General features: G+C 39.8%; 1 protein-coding gene across 1 annotated transcript in view; it reads right to left on the bottom strand.

The window, feature by feature from the left end:
• The window catches only part of ZNF14 (zinc finger protein 14), a 37,549-nt gene extending 26,748 nt beyond the window's left edge, over positions 1–10,801 (bottom strand). The window contains exon 1 of the mRNA XM_024134047.3: positions 10,669–10,801. Coding sequence (XP_023989815.1) covers positions 10,669–10,707 — 39 coding nt within the window. The 5' untranslated portion in view covers positions 10,708–10,801. The remainder of the gene's footprint in view (positions 1–10,668) is intronic.
• Between the last annotated feature and the right edge of the window lie 8,549 nt (positions 10,802–19,350).

Here is a 19,350-nt window from a genome sequence, read left to right on the forward strand (position 1 = left end):
TAAAAAGAGCTACCATATGACCCAGCAATCCCACTACTGGGCATATACCCTGAGAAAACCATAATTCAAAAAGAGTCATGTACCACAATGTTTACTGCAGCACTATTTACAATAGCCAGGACATGGAAGCAACCTAAGTGTCCATCGACAGATGAATGGAAAAAGAAGATGTGGCACATATATACAATGGAATATTACTCAGCCATAAAAAGAAATGAAATTGAGCTATTTGTCATGAGGTGGATGAACCTAGAGTTTGTCATAGAGTGAAGTAAGTCAGAAAGAGAAAACCAAATACCGTATGGTAACACACATGTATGGAATCTAAAAATAAAAAAGGTTCTGATGAACCTAGGGGCAGGACAGGAATAAAAAAGCAGACGTAGAGAATGGACTTGAGGACACGGGGAGGGGGCAGGGTAAGCTGGGATGAAGTGAGAGAGTGGCACTGACATATATACACTACGAAATGTAAAACAGATAGCTACTGGGAAGCAACCACATAGCACAGGGAGATCAGCTCCATGCTTTGTGTCCACCTAGAGGGATGGGATAGGGAGGGTGGGAGGGAGACGCTAGAGGGAGGGGATACGGGAATATATGTATACATATAGCTGATTCACTTTGTTATACAGCAGAAACTAACATAACATTGTAAAGCCATTATACTCCAATAAAGATGTTAAAGAAATAAAAGATAAACTGAAAAACCTTTAGCTAGGCTCACAAAGACAAAAAAGAGAAGATCCAAATAAATAAAATCAGGAATGAGAAATGTTACAAAAGGTACCACAGAAATACAAAGGATCAGAAGAGACTTCTATGAACAATTATACGCCCCCCAAATTGGACAACCTATAAGAAATTCCTAGAAACATACAACCTCCCAAGACTGAATCATGAAGAAATAGAAAATCTGAACAGACCAATTACTAGTAAGGTGATTCAATCAGTAATCTAAAACCTCCCATCAAAGAAAAGTCAAGGGCCAGCTGGCTTCACTGATGAATTCTAACAAACATTTAGAGAAAACTAATGTCAATCCTTTGCAAACTCTTCCAAAAAACAGGACAGAACACTTTGAAACTCATTTTACAAGGCCAACATTCTGCTCATACCAAAACCAGACAAGGACTCCACAAGAAAATTACAGTCCAGGAAGAACGTAGATATAAAAATCCTGAAGAAACTATTATTATACAAAGTTCAACAACAAATTAAAGGGATCACACACCATGTTCATGTGGGATTTATTCCAAGGATGCAAGGATGGTTCAACAGCTATGTATCAATCAGTGTGATACACCACATTAACAAAATGAATAATAATAATCACACGGTCATCTCGATGCAGAAAAAACATTTGACAAAATCCAACATCCATTTATGATAAAAATTCTCAATAAAGTGGGTATAGAGAGAATGTACCTCAACGTAATAAAGACCATATATTACAAGCCCACAGTTAACATCATACTCATCAGTGAAAAGCTGAAAGTATTCCAAGATCAGGAACAAGGCAAGGATGCCCACTCTTGCCACTTTTATTCACCGTAATATTGGAAGTCCTAGCCACAGCAATCAGAGAGAGAGAGAGAGAGAGAGAGAGAGAATCTAAACTGGAAAGGAAGAAGTAACATTGTCACTCTTGGCAGATGACATAACACTATGCATAGAAAATCCTAGCCACATCACCAGAAAACTACTAGGGCTCATTAATGAATTTGGTACAGTTGCAGGATACAAAATTAATATACAGAAAAGCTAAAAGCTTTTCTTCTAAGATCAGGAACAAGACAAAGATGCCCACTACATAGTATTGGATGATAAGCTACAACAATTAGGCAAGAAAAAGAAACAAAAGGCATCCAAATTGGAAAGAAAGAAGTAAAACCGTCACTATTTGCAGATGACATGACATTATATATAGAAAGCTCTAAAGACTCCATCATATCTGTTTGAACCAATAAACAAATTCAGTAAAGCTGCAGGATACAATATTAATATACAAAAATCTATCTCTATACACTAACAATGAATTATCAAAGAGAAATTAAGAAAACAATACTAATTAGGATTTTGGTATTAACAGTTACACACTACTATATATAAAATAGATATAAATAAGGACCTATTATTTAGCACAAGGAGCTATATTCAGTATCTTGTAATAACCTATGATGGAAAATAATCTGAAAAAGGATTATCTATAACTGAATCACTTTTACTGTATACCTGAAATTAACACAACATTGTAAATCAAGTATACTTCAATTTAAAAAAAAAACAAATAGTAATTAGCAAATCAGATCATATTCTAATTAGATCAAACTCTTGAAAACCAGGAATTTCAGTCTGAGAGAAAAGAGATACACATTTACTAGACAGACTAAAATCCTGTAGTCCTGTGGAAACATCAGTCTAAACTTAAATTTTATCTTTTGTAAAAAAACAAAAAATTCTCTACTTCAATGACAAAAAAAAATCCTATTTACAACTGCATTAAAAAGAATAAAATACCTGAGAATAAATTTAACCAAGGACGTGAAAGATTTGTATACTGAAATTTATAAGGTGTTGATGAATGTAATTGAAGATACAAATAAATGGAAAGATATTTTGCCCTCATGGATTGGAAAAATGTCCATACTACCCAATGCAATGAACAATTGAATGCAATCCCTATCAAAATTTTAATGGCATTTTCCACAAAATAGAACAAACAATACTAAAACTTGTATGGAACCACAAAGACCCTGAATAGCCAAAGTAATCTTGAGAAAGAACAATTCTGGTAGTATAATGCTTCCTGATTTCAAACTATATTACAAAGCTAAAAACAAAACAGTATGGTATTGGCATAAAACAGACATATATAGATCAGTGGAACAGAATAAAGAGTCTAAGGAAAAAACCCATGCTTATATGGTCAATTAATTTTTGGCAAAGGAACCCAGAATATACAATGGGGAAAGGACAGTTTCTTCAATAAATTGTTTGGGAAAACTGGACAGCTACATGCAAAGGAATGAAACTGGACCACTATTTTACACCATACACAAAAATCAACTCAAAATGAATTAACTAAATTGGAAGATTGGGATAGACATACAAACACTAATATATAAAAAATAGAGGACTTCCATGGTGGTGCAGTGGTTAAGAATCTGCCTGCCAATGCAGGGGACACAGGTTCCATCCCTGGTCCGGGAAGATCCCACATGCCGTGGAGCAACTAAGCCCATGTGCCACAACTACTGAGCCTGTGCTCTAGAGCCCATGAGCCACAACTACTGAAGCCTGCACGCCTAGAGCCCATGCTCCACAACGAGAAGCCACCACAAGGAGAAGCCTGTGCACCACAACGAAGAGTAGCCCCCGCTCGTTGCAACTAGAGAAAGCCCTCATGCAGCAACAAAGACCCAACACAGCCAAAAATAAATAAATAAATTTATTCCAAAAAAAAAGATAGTAAGGACCTACTGTATGTATAGCACAGGGAACTCTACTCAATACTCTGAAATGACGTATATGGGAAAAGAATCTTAAAAAGAGTGGATATGTGTATAACTCATTTACTTTGCTGTACACCTGAAACTAACACATTGTAAATAACCATACTCCAATAAAAAATTTTTTAAAAATGGCCTAAGACTTGACATAAGCCTCGATACTGTAACAATCCTAGAAGAAAACACAGGCAGTAACCTCTTTGACATCAGTCTTGGAGATGATTTTTTTGGTGTTGACACCAAAAACAAAAGCAAGAAAAGCAAAAGTGAACAAGTGGGACTACATCAAACTAAAAAGCTTCTGCACAGCAATGGAAACCATCAACAAAATGAAAAGGCAAACTGCTGAGTGGGAGAAAATACTTGCAATCATATCTGATAAGGAATTACTATCCAAAATATATAAAGAACTCATACAACTCAACAGCACAAAAACAATCTGATTTAAAAAAATGAACAGAGGATCTGAACTGATACTTATCCAAAGACATACAGATGGCCAGTGGGTACATGAAATGTGCTCAACGTTACTACCACAATGAGATATCACCTCACACCTGTTAGAATGACTATTATCAAAAAGACAAAAACAAGTGTTAGTGAGGAAGTGCAGAGAAGGCAACTCTTGTGCATTGTTCGTGGGAATGTAAATTGATGAAGCCACTATGGAAACCAGTGTGAACGTTCCTCAAAAAATTAAAAAATCCAAATAAACTTTTTGGCCAACCCAATATTTGCACCCCCATGTTCTCTGCAACACTATTTACAATAGCCAAGACATGGAAACAACCTAAGTGCCCAATGATGGATGAATGGATTTTAAAAATGTGTACACACACACACACACATATATATTTAATGGAATATTAGTCAGTCATAAAAAAGGAAATCTTGCCATTTGTGAAATGGATGAATCTTAAGGGTATTATGCCAAGTGAAATAAGTCAGAGAGAAAAATACCATATGATCTCACCTATATATGGAATCTGAAACAAAGGAAGAAAACCCTGAGAATTCCCTGGCAGTCCAGTGATTGGGACGTGGTGCTTTCATGGCCGTGGGCCTGGGTTCAATCCCTGTTCAGGGAACTAAGATCCTGCAAGCCACGCAGCAAAACAAACAAAAAACCCAAAAAACCCAAGTTCACAGATATGGAGAATAGATTGGTGGCTGCCAGAGGTGGGACGTGAAGGTGTGTGTGGGAGGGTGTGTGTGTTGAGGGGTGGGCGAAATAGGTGAAGGCAGATCAAAAGTTACAAACTTTCAGTTATAAAATAAGTCAGGGGATATAATGTGCAGCATTGTGACTATAATTAATAATACTTTATTGCATATTGGAAAGTTGCTGAGAGGAAATTTCAAAAATTTTCATCACGAGAAAAAACTGTAACTATGTGTGATGATGTTAGTCTAGTTAACTAGACTTATTGTGGTAATACTTCACAATGTATACAAATATCAAATCGTATGTTGTACACTTGAAAGTAATATATCAATTATATCTCAATAAAAATAAGTAAAATGACCGAAAAAAGAAATAATTAGGGAAGACATAAAAATTGCAGGAATACAGACTATCAACAAAACCAAAAGCTGGTGTGCTTTGAAATAATCAGTAAAATTGATAAAGGTCTAGTCAAGCTAACTGAGAAAAAAGGGTAGACAGAAGTTAGTAATATCCGGAATGAAAGGAGTGCAAGTAAAATGGAAAAGCATTTGATAGAATCTAACATCCACTTATGATACACACACTAGGAATAGAGGGGAGTTCAGGCTCTTGAGATAGAACATCTTCATGAAACTTGTAGGCAACATCACAATAGTGAGAAACTAGATGCTTTTTTTTTTGTAAGGTAAGAAACTAGGTAAGGAAGCCTACTCTCACCACTCCTATTCAACGCTGTACTGGAAGACCTAGCTAATGCAATAAGGCAAGAAAAGGAAATAAAATGTATACAGATTGGGAAGAAAGAAATAAAACTGTCTTTGTTGTGTATGACATGATCTTCTATGTAAAATATCTGAAAGAAATCATAACACCAGAGATCACTCCAGGAATTAATGAGAGTATAGAAAGACTGAGAATACAGAAGTCAACTGCTTTCTTATAGACCCAGAGAAATATAGCCAACTGATCTTTGATAAAGGACTAAAAGGCAATTCAATGGAAAAAAGAAAGTCTTTTCAACAAACAGTGCTGTAAATAGTGGATATCCACATGCAAAAAACAAATAAGTAAACCTAGACACAGACCTTACACAAAACTTAAAATAGACCATAGCTCTAAATGTAAAATGCAAAAGTAAAAAACTTCTAGAACATAGGAGAAAACCAAGGTGATCTTGTGTTAATTGATGGATTTTAAGATACAACACCAAAAGCAAGATCCAAGAAAGAAAACAATAAGCTTCACTTCATTAAAATCCCCTGTGCTACAAAAGACAGTGGTAAGAGAATATAAAGACAGTCACAGATTGGGAAAAAAATCTTTGCAGAACACTTGTCTGACAAAGGACTGGTATCCAACATGTCTAAAGAACTCTTAAAATGCAACAGTAAGATGACAAACAATCCAGTTAAAAAATGGGCAAAATTCGGGACACTGCCCTGGTGGTCCAGTGGTTAAGACTCCATGCTTCCAATGCAGGGGGCGTGGGTTTGATCCCTGATTGGGGAATTAAGATCCCACATGCTGTGTGGCACAGCCAAAAAAAAAAAAAAAAAAGAGGGCAAAATTGAAAATAAAGCAAGAATCCCTGGGGGAAAAAAAATAAAGTCCCAAACATGGGGGAAAAAATGGGCAAAATATTTGCACACACATCAATAAAGAAGATATACAGATGTTAAATAAGCATATGAAAAGAAGCTCAACATCAAATGTCATTAGGAAATTGCAAATAAAACAAACAGATACCACTAAACGCTTATGACAACGGGTAAAATACAAAACACTCAGAATACCAAATATTGATGAAGATGTAAAGCTACAGGAATCCTTACTCATTGCTGATGGGAATGGAAAATGGTATGCCTACTTTGGAAGACAGGCATTTTTTTCACAAAACTAAACATACCCTTATCATAGGATCTAGCTTCTAGATTATACTCCTTGTATATTTATATTTACCCAAATGAGTTGAAAACTTGTCTTCACACAGAAATATGCAAATCAGTGTTTATAGGTGTTTTATGCATAATTGCCAAGACTTAGAGTTAAGCAAGATATTCTTCAATAGCAGAATGAATAAACAACCAGTGGTATATCCATATGATGAAATATTGTTCAGTGATAAAAAGAAATGAGCTATCAAGTTATCAACAGACAAGGAGGAAACTGCTGTGTACTGGTTTTTTATAATTTCAAATTTATGCATTTATGGCTTAAGTGAAGTTGTTTTGATCTACGTGTTTATGGCTCAAGTAAAGATGTTTTGGTCCAAGAGTGAATTTGTTTACTTTGGGAGGCCATGTCAGGATGACGCCATCAAAATTGTTCTTATCATTATGAACATGTGGAGGAGTGATAATCATGTGACGGACATTTAAACTTTAAACACCAAGAATTTGTGAGGACTTAATTTGAGTGTTCAGTCTGGGTAAGGCTACTCTTTGCTAATCTAAAAAGCTCTCAGATCATGAGACACTTGCTCCTGCTGTGGCCAGGTTACTCTTGGATAGCAGTGGTGTTAAACCAAGCAGCAGTCTCAGGAAGAGAAGGGACATAATTGTTTCTGCCTTGGCCAGCCTACTCCTCATAGGCAGTGGTGCAAGCCATGAAATGGTCCGTGGACCAAGCAGCCTACCTTGCCTGCCAACACTAGTGCCTTTGCCCAGCAGGGAGGGATCTAAGTGGGCATCTGATACCCAGCTTTTAGTTGGAAGGACTGACGCTATCAAGAACCAATTCATATAAAGGTGCAACTCAACTAAATTTGGACTTTATTTCTTTCATCTTCCCTTTGGCTGGAACAACAGTGTAATTAAACTATCGTTGGTTTGGGGTATGTTATGTCTTTACTGGCTTATTAAAAGACATTATCCTATTTGCTATTGGCTTGTGAAATATTATAAATTATAATTCCCGCAGTTGAACCTGTGTTAAATAAATTACTGGCAAAGACAACCTCAGTCTCTGAGCATAATTTGCCTGAACGAAACAGGAAACTTAGAAGTATATCGCTAAGTGAAAGGAGACACTCTGACATGGCTACATACTGTATGATTCCTACTGTATAGGACATTCTGGAAGAGATAAAACTATGAGCCAGTAAAAAGATCTTTGCTTGGGAAGGATTTGGGGGTTTGAGGGAGGGATGAATGGACAGGTGAAGCACAGGGTATCCTTAGCAAAGTTAAACTATTCTATATGATGTAGAAATGACGGACACATGTCATTATACATTTGCCAAAATCCCTACATTGTATAACACAAAGAGTCAAGGCTAATATAAACAGTGGACTTTATAGCATTGATATTGATCCATCAATTGTAACAAATATACCATAATAACATGAGATGTAAAAAAATAGTACAAACTGTGTGGATGCAGAGGGGTCAAGTGGAAACACTGTACTTTCTGATCAATTTTTCTGTAAGCCTAAAATGTTCTAAAAAACCGGAAATCTCACTGTTTCATACCTTACAATTTTTTAAATCCTTTACAAGCATTATTTAAAATTAAGAGAAATTTATATACACCATACTTTCCTACCTAGTAGGGTTTTTAATTAACTTTTGCTACTTTAAATTTATTTTTAAGTTAATTTTAATTTCTCTACATAGGAAATCATTCTAAATTTAATTATTTAAACACTATTGGGTATAAAATTGCAAAATGTAGAAAGTGAAAAACTTCAAATGTCTTTCTAACTAAAAGGACAAACGACATCATAGTTTGTCCCTCCACTATATTTCACACTCAGGATATGGTCAGGAATGAGTAGCATATTATAATGCATTAGGGGTTTGCATCTAATCCAAGAAGAAACCTACTAGGATTTTCAAAGATTTTCCTAAGTTTGACTAGTTTTTCTCATATCAATTAAAACAGAAATTCAATAGTTTTCTTCACTCATCAGTACAAGTAGAAATTCACTTGCCTTAAGAAGTGTACAGACTTTTAAATATCAAAGTTCTCTAGGGACAAGCACATACAAAAACTGATCTAAAAATGAAAAATGTGCCTGAGAACCTAAACATACCCATCTCACAGCTTAAGATTCTGTTGCCTAAAAGGAGCAGAAATTCTGTTTGGTTCCAGGATTTTCTTGCCTTACACACATATTTTTCAATTAACTTATATTTTTCAAAGCCTAAGAAATCAAAAATCGTATACACTCACCAAGGAAATAAAATTGCAAACTGCTAAGGGAAACTAGAGTTAAAGGACTGAAATATCCAATAGATAAAGGCATCTAAAGAAAAGAAACACAAATATTCAAATCAGCTCAGGTAAGAAGCCTGCTTGCCCACAGTTAAGAATGAAAACCCACATTCAGAAAAGTTAAACACATTCCCAAGCTTGGGGTCTAGATACCCAGGTTGAGATACAACCCCTAAGGTGGGTCAGTCCCTGGTGAAGAAGGGTAGGGACACCTGAGCAGTCACTGGAGAGAACTCTCCTCACATTCTCACAAGTGAGGAAATTCTCAGGCAGATTCAGTTTAAGATCTGACTTAAACTCCCAAATTCATAAACTTTTTGTCCAGGAGACAAAACTCCTGACCACAGACTTTCTGAATACACAAAATTCACTCCGAGTGCACCTATATCGTGGATGCAGAACTCAAACATAAAACATCTAGGCCAAAGAAAACCCCCCCACTGCCAGCTCCAGATGGGAACTTTAGTTTGGAGTCACTGGCCTCAGGCCTCTGCTCCAGTCACAATACTTTGGATCACCAATGATAATTTAAATGACATAAACCCAGTGTTTCAATAATCCAGAAAAATCACTCAACCCAGTGTTTATGTGTAAAGGAAGAGAGAAGACTGTAAGGCAATTTTATTTGATCAACAGGAAAATCCCAAAACATCTATTCCTGTCGGAAGATGAAGATGTCAATGAATTAATTCCAAAAAAAGAAACTGATTTGTAAACAATCGTATTGGAACACTTCTAGATTTTGCAAGTCTAAGTCCTGATATGCCACTGGAAATCACTCAAAAGACCTCAGAATATTACTACATCCACTCAGGGTGGGGAAAAAAAAAGGAAACAAAAATTTTAATACACAGAATGTAATAATGAAATATTTTTCTGAAATTCACCTTTCTTGCCTCTTTGGAAAAACTTTATACTGTCTCCCCAGGTCTCCTGAATAAATAAAATTTACACTTATTGAAAAACTGAGTCTCAAATAAATGAATAAATCTTTTCAAAGAGAGAAACTCAGGAACGGGGGCAGTGCTGAAAAAGGGATCACCCAGGAAAATTTCTCAAGAGGACCTTCCACCCAAAGGTCTTCCCATAGGATGTCCGTGACCAAGAAAGATTTTGAGAGGAGAGGCACAAGCATTCCATATAACATATTCCAGGTGGTGGTTCTCTGCTTTCCTCTCAAGTAAAATAGCTGTTAACAATCAATCTTTAAAAAGAGCCATTCATGGCTCCGTTGATAAATGACTAAACAATTAAAATACTGTATCCGTTTGAAACGCACCACGGAGAAAACCAGTTAATAGTGATACTATGAACTGCAGAGGGGAAGATGGCATTTGGAAATGCGGGGAAACATCTGTAAATTTAGGGATTTATTGCCAGCCCTAGGAAGACCTAGGCTGGGGGGACAGGATCGTGGATTTGCGATCCTGCTCCTCAAACATTTTAAAAAGTGAGAGTAAAATGATTCCCCTGGAGAGAATGGGGGAACCGGACACCCCCAGACCACAGCTGCTCCCACATGTGTACCCCGGAGACCGAGTCACGATTGCCCCGAGTCCCTCCCTATGGCCACTGCGCTGTGTTGGGGAGACTCGGGTTCGCAGGGACAGGACAGTACACCTGGGGGTCCCGGCTGTCGACCCAGCCCCTAGGCTGTGTGGCGCGCCACCGGCTGACTCGGGTCCGCAGACTCTGGAGTTGGCCGCGCGGGAGGCCCGGTTCCATTCAGTCCCACCGCCCCCCTCTCCCAACACCCGACCCCGCACACCCACCATTTTTCGGTTCCTGGAGTTTCCGGTTGTCCACCCCATAACTGCCGCGGCAAGTGCCGGTCACAGCGACACAGAATGCGGCATAACCAACCTGGAGCCTTTAACGGTAGCAAGAGCTGATGCGGCCACTGCCAGAACTAGCGGCACTGAGCACGCAGTCCACGCCTCCGGCGTCATCGGAGCAGCGCCGCCACGTAAAATAATTGGCGACTCCCCTGATTGGACAGTTCACAGGGCCCCGCCCCCCGGGCCTGAGTGACAGGAGGTCGCAGGTCGCGTCTCTGAGCCGACCTTGTCCTGGCAGCGGGTGGGATATGTTCTCTCCAAGGACCCATCGTCAAACCATAAGGCCACTAAGGCCTGGCACAGAACTGTGACCCTTCACAAACATGGACACTTCTGTGTCCTCACTATTCGGTAATAATGAGGCTGTTCCAGGAATTCCCTGGCTGTCCAGTGCTTAGGGCTCCGTGCTTCCACTGCAGGGGGCACGGGTTGGATCCCTGGTCTGGCAACCAAGGTCCCGCAAGCCCCGCAGAGCAGCTCCCCCCCTCCCCCCACCAAAAAAAAAGACTCTGTTCCACTTTCATCTTTCACCATTTCCTTTAGGAGAATTCTGTCCCCCCTCCCCACCCCCACTCATTTGGTACTTTAAAAAGTCCCCTGGCCTCAGGGGCACTTGGCTCTGGTAGGAGGATGAACCCCACAGTCCTAGACCAGCCCTGAAGCCTCAGACACTAGCATGTGTGAAACACAGGCAGAGAAACCACCAGAAAACCTTTTCAATGGAATTCCATTAATACTCGTTTGTCGAAAGGTCAAAGGAGGTAAAACTGAAAGAACACTGCTGAGTGAAAAATATTTAGATGGTAAGGGTATGTAGATAAACAAAAAAAATCAGGACAGTGGTCATAAATGGGGCAGGATGGAGATAAGTCAGGGATGGGAACATCAGGACACTCTCACCACTGCCCACAGGCCATTTAAGAATCTTCATGATGATTCCAGGGATGTGTATATTATTACTACGTCTTACCACAAAACATTTTGTACATTTTTTCCCTGAATATATTTTATGATAAAAATTTTAAGAAGAAATTCAGTTTGGAATATAACATAATTTGTATATGTTTTTTGCCCTGTAAGGTGGCAATCTGAGTTTTCATTCATGGTTTTGGCAGCAAAAATTAGTAATATCGACTGAAAAAAATGCACAATATAAACGTTGAGAAGTATGTTTTATTTGGCAGACTTCCTGAGGACTCAAGCCTGGGAGGCCGTCTCTCAGGTAGCTCTGAGGGGCTCCAAAGAGGTAAGGGAGAAGCCAGGATATATAGGAGCTTTGCGATAAAAACCAGGTAGTAGAACATCAAAGGATTATTGTTAAAGAAAACCAGATATCTCAAGTTAATGAATTAGCGCTTTTCTACATGTGGGAAGATGCAAGAGTCTGGGCTCACTGAAAACATTCCTTTGATATGCACCTTAACTATCTAGGGCCAGTGTCCTTTTTTCCACCCTGAATCCCCTCAGGGTGCACAGTTGGGGATGGCTTGATGGCTGATGACTTGATGGCTGCAACATACTTTGTTTATTGATAATGGCAGGCAGCATTTTTCATCCACAGTAACAAGCCATGTATCTTATCGGGTTGGTCAAAAAGTTCGTGCCACCTTATGGAAAAACCCAAACGAACATTTTGGCCAACGCAATATTTAGAAAAAATGGATTACATAAATTCATCACCATTTGTACCTTTTAAAAATAAAGGGTGGCATGCATTGATATGTAAAAATATGGATTATTTATCAATAGAACAATTAAGCAACGTGTATTGATAAAGATACTGAGAAATAAAATATTGCCTGCCATATCAGGAAGCAAAGGATGTCACAGCCATCAGCAATTGCAGCGCCAAAACGGTGAGCCGGTGAGCCTGGAGGAAACTCAGGATGTGAAAACACAGGATACTGGCCCCAGATAGCTGAGGTGCATATCAAAGGAATGATTTCAGTGAGCCCAGACTCTTGCATCTTCCTATACATAGAAAAGTGCTAAGTCCCTGCAAACGACCCTTCAAGTTGCAAACTTTCAAAGATGCAAATGAGCGTTTCATCAACGTTAGGCGTGAGTGAAACTGCAGCTTGCCCTCCATCTCCTATTGCTGACGATCCTTCAGCTCCACCATCTTCCACCTCCTCTCTCCTCCAGTCAGTAACCCTTCTTGCCTGTTCACTCGATGCCAGCCCCTGTATGCCAGCTGTTGTACTGTACTACTGTACTTTTCAAGGGACTGTACTGTAAGATTGAAAATGTTTTCTTTATTCTTTTTTTATGTATTATTTGTGTGAAAAGTATTATAAACCTCTTACAGTACAGTGCTATATAGCCGATTGTGTTAGTTGGATACCTAGACTAACTTTGTTGGACTTACAAACAAATTGGACTGATGAACGTGCTCTCAGAACCAGAACTCAGAACACATTCTTATGTAGGGGACTTACTGTACCTAGTTTTCTTTTATTAACAGTAATCTTTTGTTCCTACTACCTGCCCTTTGTTGCAAAACTCCTATATATCCTAGCTCCCCCCTCACCTCCTCAGAGCAGTTTTCTCAGGGTTACTTGAAATGCTGCTTCCGGACTTGAAGTCCTCAGTATGTCCACTGAAGAAAACACAACTCTCACCTTTCAGGTTGTGAACATTTTTTTTCAGTTGACACTACCTTACCCCTTCTATAACTGTTATGGTAACCTACTGTGTTAGGGGGGTCCCTACCCTAGGTTTGATTGACAACACATTACTGCCAGGAACGTATGAAAGAGTTTATTACTTCCATAATGGAAGTGTCTGGGGAGGGCAGGGAAGGCCTCTTAAGCAGGTGGGAAGTGCCTTGACAGAACAAGGAAAGGAGCCTGGCCTGAGTTTTTTTCGTTTGTTTTTTTTTTTTTAATTTTTATTGGAGTATAGTTGATTTACAATGTTGTGTTAGTTTTTGCAGTACAGCAGAGTGAATCAATTATACGTAAACATATATCCACTCTTTTTTAGATTCTTTTCCCATATAGGTCATTACAGAGGACTGAGTAGGGTTCCCTGTGCTATACAGTAGGTCCCTATTAGTTATCTATTTTATTTTAATTAAAATTGTTTTTGGCCACACCATGCAGCACATGGGATCTTAGTTCCCAGACCAGGGATTGAACCTGTGCCTCCTGCATTGGAAGTGGAGAGTCTTAACCCCTGGACCACCAGGCAAGTCCCTCTATTTTATATATGTTAGTGTGTATATGTCAATCCCAATCTCTCAATTTAACCTTCCCCACCCCCCTTTCCCCCCAGTAAACATGTTTGTTTTTCACATCTGTGACTCTATTTCTGTTTTGTAAATAAGTTCATTTGTGCCATTTTTTTAGATTCCACATATAAGCGATATGATATTTGTCTTTCTCTGTCTGACTTACTTCACTCAGTATGAGAATCTCTAGGTCCATCCATGTCGCTGCAAATTTTGGCCTGAGGTTTTTAGTTTGTTTGTTTGTTTGTTTTGAGATTAGGAGGTGGGCTAGTGTGAGATTTTGCACAAAAAGGCAGGGGCTACCAAGGATTTAATCTCTTACCAGCACCAAAGAAGTAAACACCCAGGGCTTCTTGTCATCTTGTACAGATGTGGGGCACCAGGAGAAGGAAGGATGAGGCTTTAAAAGTTGTCAGCAGTCAAACATAGAAAAATGGAGTCAGACTTCTAGATTCTCATCTGGCATGTAAAGAGCTAGAAGGTGACATTCCTATAATCCTCACCAGAAAAAAGCAAACAAACTTAAAATTAACGACTCAGATCTATCAAACCATTAATCACAGGGCCGACTGCTGCCTCCAAAATTGGAGAGACAGTAAAATAGCAATTTTGAAATATGCCCACAATATTCTGCTCTTAACAATGCCTGTCCTCAAAAGATTCTGTTTTACCAGTGCCTAACTGACATGGTGGGAGGGTGAAGTAGGAGATAGATGGGCCCCTGGGCCAGACAGCTGGTGTTTGTCAAGTGCAGCAAAACTGAAGTTTTGTCCTCAGCCAGACAGGAATGAGGCCCGTTTCCCTTCCTCCACTGATATGGAGGGAATGAACTAGCAGTGGGGAATTTGTTGCAGCAAAAATAGAAATGAAGTTTTTCCTCTCCTGAGAACAAGGAAAGTAAAGGGAACAGTGATCAGGCTAGAGAAGAAACAAACAGGCCTGAAAGAGTTAATCACTCTTAGCTATATTTTAACTGTTACTAATCTGTAGTGTCTGTAACTAGATTAGTCCTTCACAAAGCTAACCTATCACTACCTGACACTATGTGAATTACATCCTGCACCTATCACCCCCTAACTCTGTGAGGTAAATTACGTCCTGCACCTGGTGTTTAAGCTCCCTGCACTCCCTCGTTACAAGTCACCCCTTGTCGCTTTTTGCATTTCAGAAAGGTCACAGGCCAATAAACCAGAGACAAACAGGCCCAGTTACCGGCCTGGGCTGCCTGACTCCAGCTGTGACTGTTTTGAAATAATGCAAGAAGAAGAAAAATGCAAGACCTTCATGACTTCGATCCTGATCATACACCCCCGGACTTCGAGCCCCACCTATAAGATCTCCTCTGATTCCTCGGGAAGTGAGGGCACAGTTCTTGAGGCGCTAGCCTGCTGTGTTTTCCCCTTTGCCTGGCAAAGAATTAAAAGCTATCTTCCTTTTCCTCCAAAAACTCCATCTCCATATTTCTGTTCAGCATCAGTGCACAGAGAGCCAAGGTTTTTTTGGCAAAAGGGGAAATTGCTAACTTGAGTCCCCTCTAGCCTTTCTGCCTGACCTAAGTTGAGGGAGAGAGAGACCTCAGAAAGACTGCGAGGTTGAGAGTTTTGTTTTGTTTAAACCCCAACAGCAAACACATGGTGTGTTTTCTGAAACCACTTCACCAGCTCTCCAATTCCAACTGGGTGTCTTACAACTCAATTCTACCACTAACCAAAGTTAACATCAAATTCCACAGTTGAAGGGCCCAGTCCTGTTGTTGGGGGAACCTCTGACCGAAACTGCCCACCCTGGCCAGACACCATAGTAACCACTTGCAATAAGTTATCTTACAACAGGAGGTTCTGGTAAGGAATGCAGAACTAACAGCTACCACCAACCGTAAGAATTCGGGAAAGGTCAAAAGGAGAGAAGAGACGCCAGTCCGTATATCTTACCAACCTCCCAGAAACCTTCTCACTGGAATCCATCTTGGCTGAGCGATGGACGTGCCACCAGGAAGGACCCTGAGTCAGAATGATCGGCCAGTGCCAACCCAGAAATGAACCCCATTACTATAAAACGTGAGACTTTGAGCCATGTGGAAGAGCAGTCCTTCTGGGTTCTCTTACCCTGCTGCTCTCCACCTGGGCGTCCCTTCCCAATGAAATCTCTCGCTCTGTCAGCATGTGTGTCTCCTTGGACAATTCATTTCTGAGTGTTAGACAAGAGCCAATTCTCAGGCCCTAGAAGGGGTTCCCCTTCCTGCAACACCGTAAGACTGCCCCCATGTCAGATGCCAGCTGCAAATGCAAGGCCCAGGCCACACACATTTCTGGATGGCTGACTACAAATTTGGAAGTTCCCTATAACCCTTCATGTTTGTTAATTTGATAGAATGACTATTAGAACTAAGAAAAATGTGTGACTTATTATTATCAGTTTATTTTAAAAGATACAAGTCAGGAACAGCCAAATGGAAAGGGTGCACAGGGCAAAGTAGGGGAACAGGGGTAGGAAGGTTCCATGCCCTCTCCTGGCATGACAGCCTCCCAGCACAGTGATGTATTCACCAACTCAGATCTCTGAATCCCGAGGTTTAGGGGTTTTGATGGAGTTTTCAACACTGGGGGCTTGTGTGTGGGCTGGGCTGAAAGCTCTACGCCTCTAATCATAGCTTGTTCTTCCTGGTTACCATCCCCCATCATGAAATCATCTATGGGTCTGGAAACAGTTGCCTCATTAGAACATAAGATGCTACTATCACCCTTATCACATGGGAAATTCCAAGGGCTTTAGGAGGTCTTTGCTAAGAACCATGGACAAAGACCAAATATCTTTCTTACACCACAGAAGGGTCACAGTCCATGGTCACATACTGAGACCCAATCATGGGACTATAAAACATTTCCTTTCCACCCTCAACGTACCACCACATCAAGAAGACACCTAATAACTGTATAAAACACTGACAGAACTGTATGTTTCAGAACTTATTTACAAGTCTCTATAGTACTCCTAAAGTGACATGGGAGACAAAAGCAAGGACACCTGAAAATATTTTAGCCTCTGACAGCCACAGCAAATAATAAACAAGTCCAAACCCTAGTCAGATAAACCTAAAATCTCATAGTACAGGCCTAAAAACCTCAGTTCCTTTTCACAGTACGTCAGGTCTGGTATTCAACAAAAAATTAAAAGGCACAATAAAAGACTTAAAAAACACATCTCCTAAAAAAAATAACACCCAAAAAAAGGGGGGGAAAAGAGAGGAAAAAAAAAACCCCCCAACACATCTCCGGGATTAGGACAAGCAAAAGAACCTGATTCAGATGTAGCAGATATGCGGGAATTATCAGACCAGTGATTTAAAGCAACCATGATTCATATGCTAAGTGCTCTAATGGAAATCATGGATGACCTGCAAGAGCAGATAGGTAACATGTGCAGAGCTGGAAACTCTAAAAAAGAACCAAAGGGAAATCAAAGGAAAAAAAAAAAAAGAACAGAACAAAAATAAAGAATTCCTTTTTGGGGGGACCTTATCATTACAGTGGAAATGTGTGAGAAAAAAGAATCGGCAACCTTGAGGAGCTGTCACTAGAACCTTCTGAACTGAAATGCAAAGATAAGAAAAGGGTAAAAAGACAGAACAGAAACCCAAGAGCTCTGGGACAATTTAAAAAGGTGTAACATATACAACATGGGAATACATGAAGGAGAAGAAATAAACAGGATACGTAAAATAATAGAGTGAGATTTTCCCCCAGATTAATAATGGATACCAAAATACAGATCTAGGCAGCTCAGAGGTCACCAAACAGGATAAAAACCCTAAAAATGCACACTTAGAAATATACACTCAAACTCAAGAAAAATCAAAAACAAAAAAAATCTTGAAAGAAGTCAGGGAAAAAACAATCTTAGCTACAGAGAAACAAGGATAAGAAGTAAATTGGACTTTTCTTTTCAGAAACCATGCAAGCAGGAAGAGAGTTTTGTGAAACACAGTGTTGAAAGAGAAACCACCCAACTAGAATTTTGTGTCAAGCAAAATTATCTTTCAAGTGAGGAAGAAATAAAGACTTCCAAAAAAAATTGAGGGAATTTGTCACCAATACCCCTGCTTTGCAAGAAATGTTACAAGAAATTCATCAGGGGGTCTTCCCTGGTGGTGCAGTAGTTGAGAGTCCGCCTGCCGATGCAGGGTACGCGGGTTTGTGCCCCGGTCTGGGAAGATCCCACATGCCGCGGAGCGGCTGGGCCCGTGAGCCATGGCCGCTGGGCCTGCGTGTCCGGAGCCTGTGCTCCGTAATGGGAGAGGCCACAGCAGTGAGAGGCCCGCGTACAGAAAAAAAAAAAAAAGAAAGAAAGAAATTCATCAGGAAGAAGGTAAATGATAAATGTTAAGTGTTAGAGAAGGAACAAATGAAGGTAATAATTAAATCATTTGTTTTTGTTATTCTTAATTAATCTGACATAACATTTTGTTGAAAATAATAGCAGTAGCAACATATTCAGTAATTATAGCTTTTGGATGAGTGAAATGAATGACAGAAATGTTACAAGGGGTAAGGGAGAGAATTTGCACATCCAGTGAAATGCTATGGTATTACTTCAGAGAGGAGTTGGGTTAGTTGTAAATGTATACTACAAACTCAAGGGCAATGACTAAAAACGTAAAAAAAAAGTTATAATGATATGCTAACAGAAGAGAAAAAATGGAATCAAGTAAAATGTCCCCTAAAAGGTAGAGAAGACAGAAGAAAAGTGGAAGACAAAAAAGAAACAAAGAACAAGGGCAACAAATAAAAAATGGTAAAAATATGGTAGATATTAATCCAGCTATATCAATAATCACTTTAAACATCAGTGGTCTAAATACAATAAGTGAAACAAAAAAAAACCTGTCACAGTGGATTAAAAAAAAAACACAAAACTGGGCTTCCCTGGTGGCACAGTGGTTAAGAATCCACCTGCCAATGCAGGGGACATGGGTTCAAGCCCTGGTCGGGGAAGATCCCACACGCCGTGGAGCAACTAAGCCCGTGCGCCACAACTACTGAGCCTGCACTCTAGAGCCCACGAGCCACAGCTACTGAAGTCCGCGTGCCCGAGAGCCCGTGCTCCGCAACAAGAGAAGCCACCGCAATGAGAAGCTCACACGCCGCAACTAGAGAAAGCCCACGCGCAGCAACGAAGACCCAACACAGCCAAAAATTAATAATTAAAAAAAAATACCAAGGGGGTCAGCATGGATGAGTGACTGGAAGGCTGGTACCAGGAAGTCATGAGGATTCACACCAACCAGGGCCTGGAAATCCAAAAAAGGGCTGCAGACCCTACTAATTGCTCGCTGAATCCATCAGGAGCCTTGCACACCAGCTGCTTGGGATACTGTGCCTATAGAC

The sequence above is a fragment of the Physeter macrocephalus genome, chromosome 2 (assembly GCF_002837175.3).
Source record: "Physeter macrocephalus isolate SW-GA chromosome 2, ASM283717v5, whole genome shotgun sequence".
Lineage (NCBI taxonomy): Eukaryota > Metazoa > Chordata > Mammalia > Artiodactyla > Physeteridae > Physeter > Physeter macrocephalus.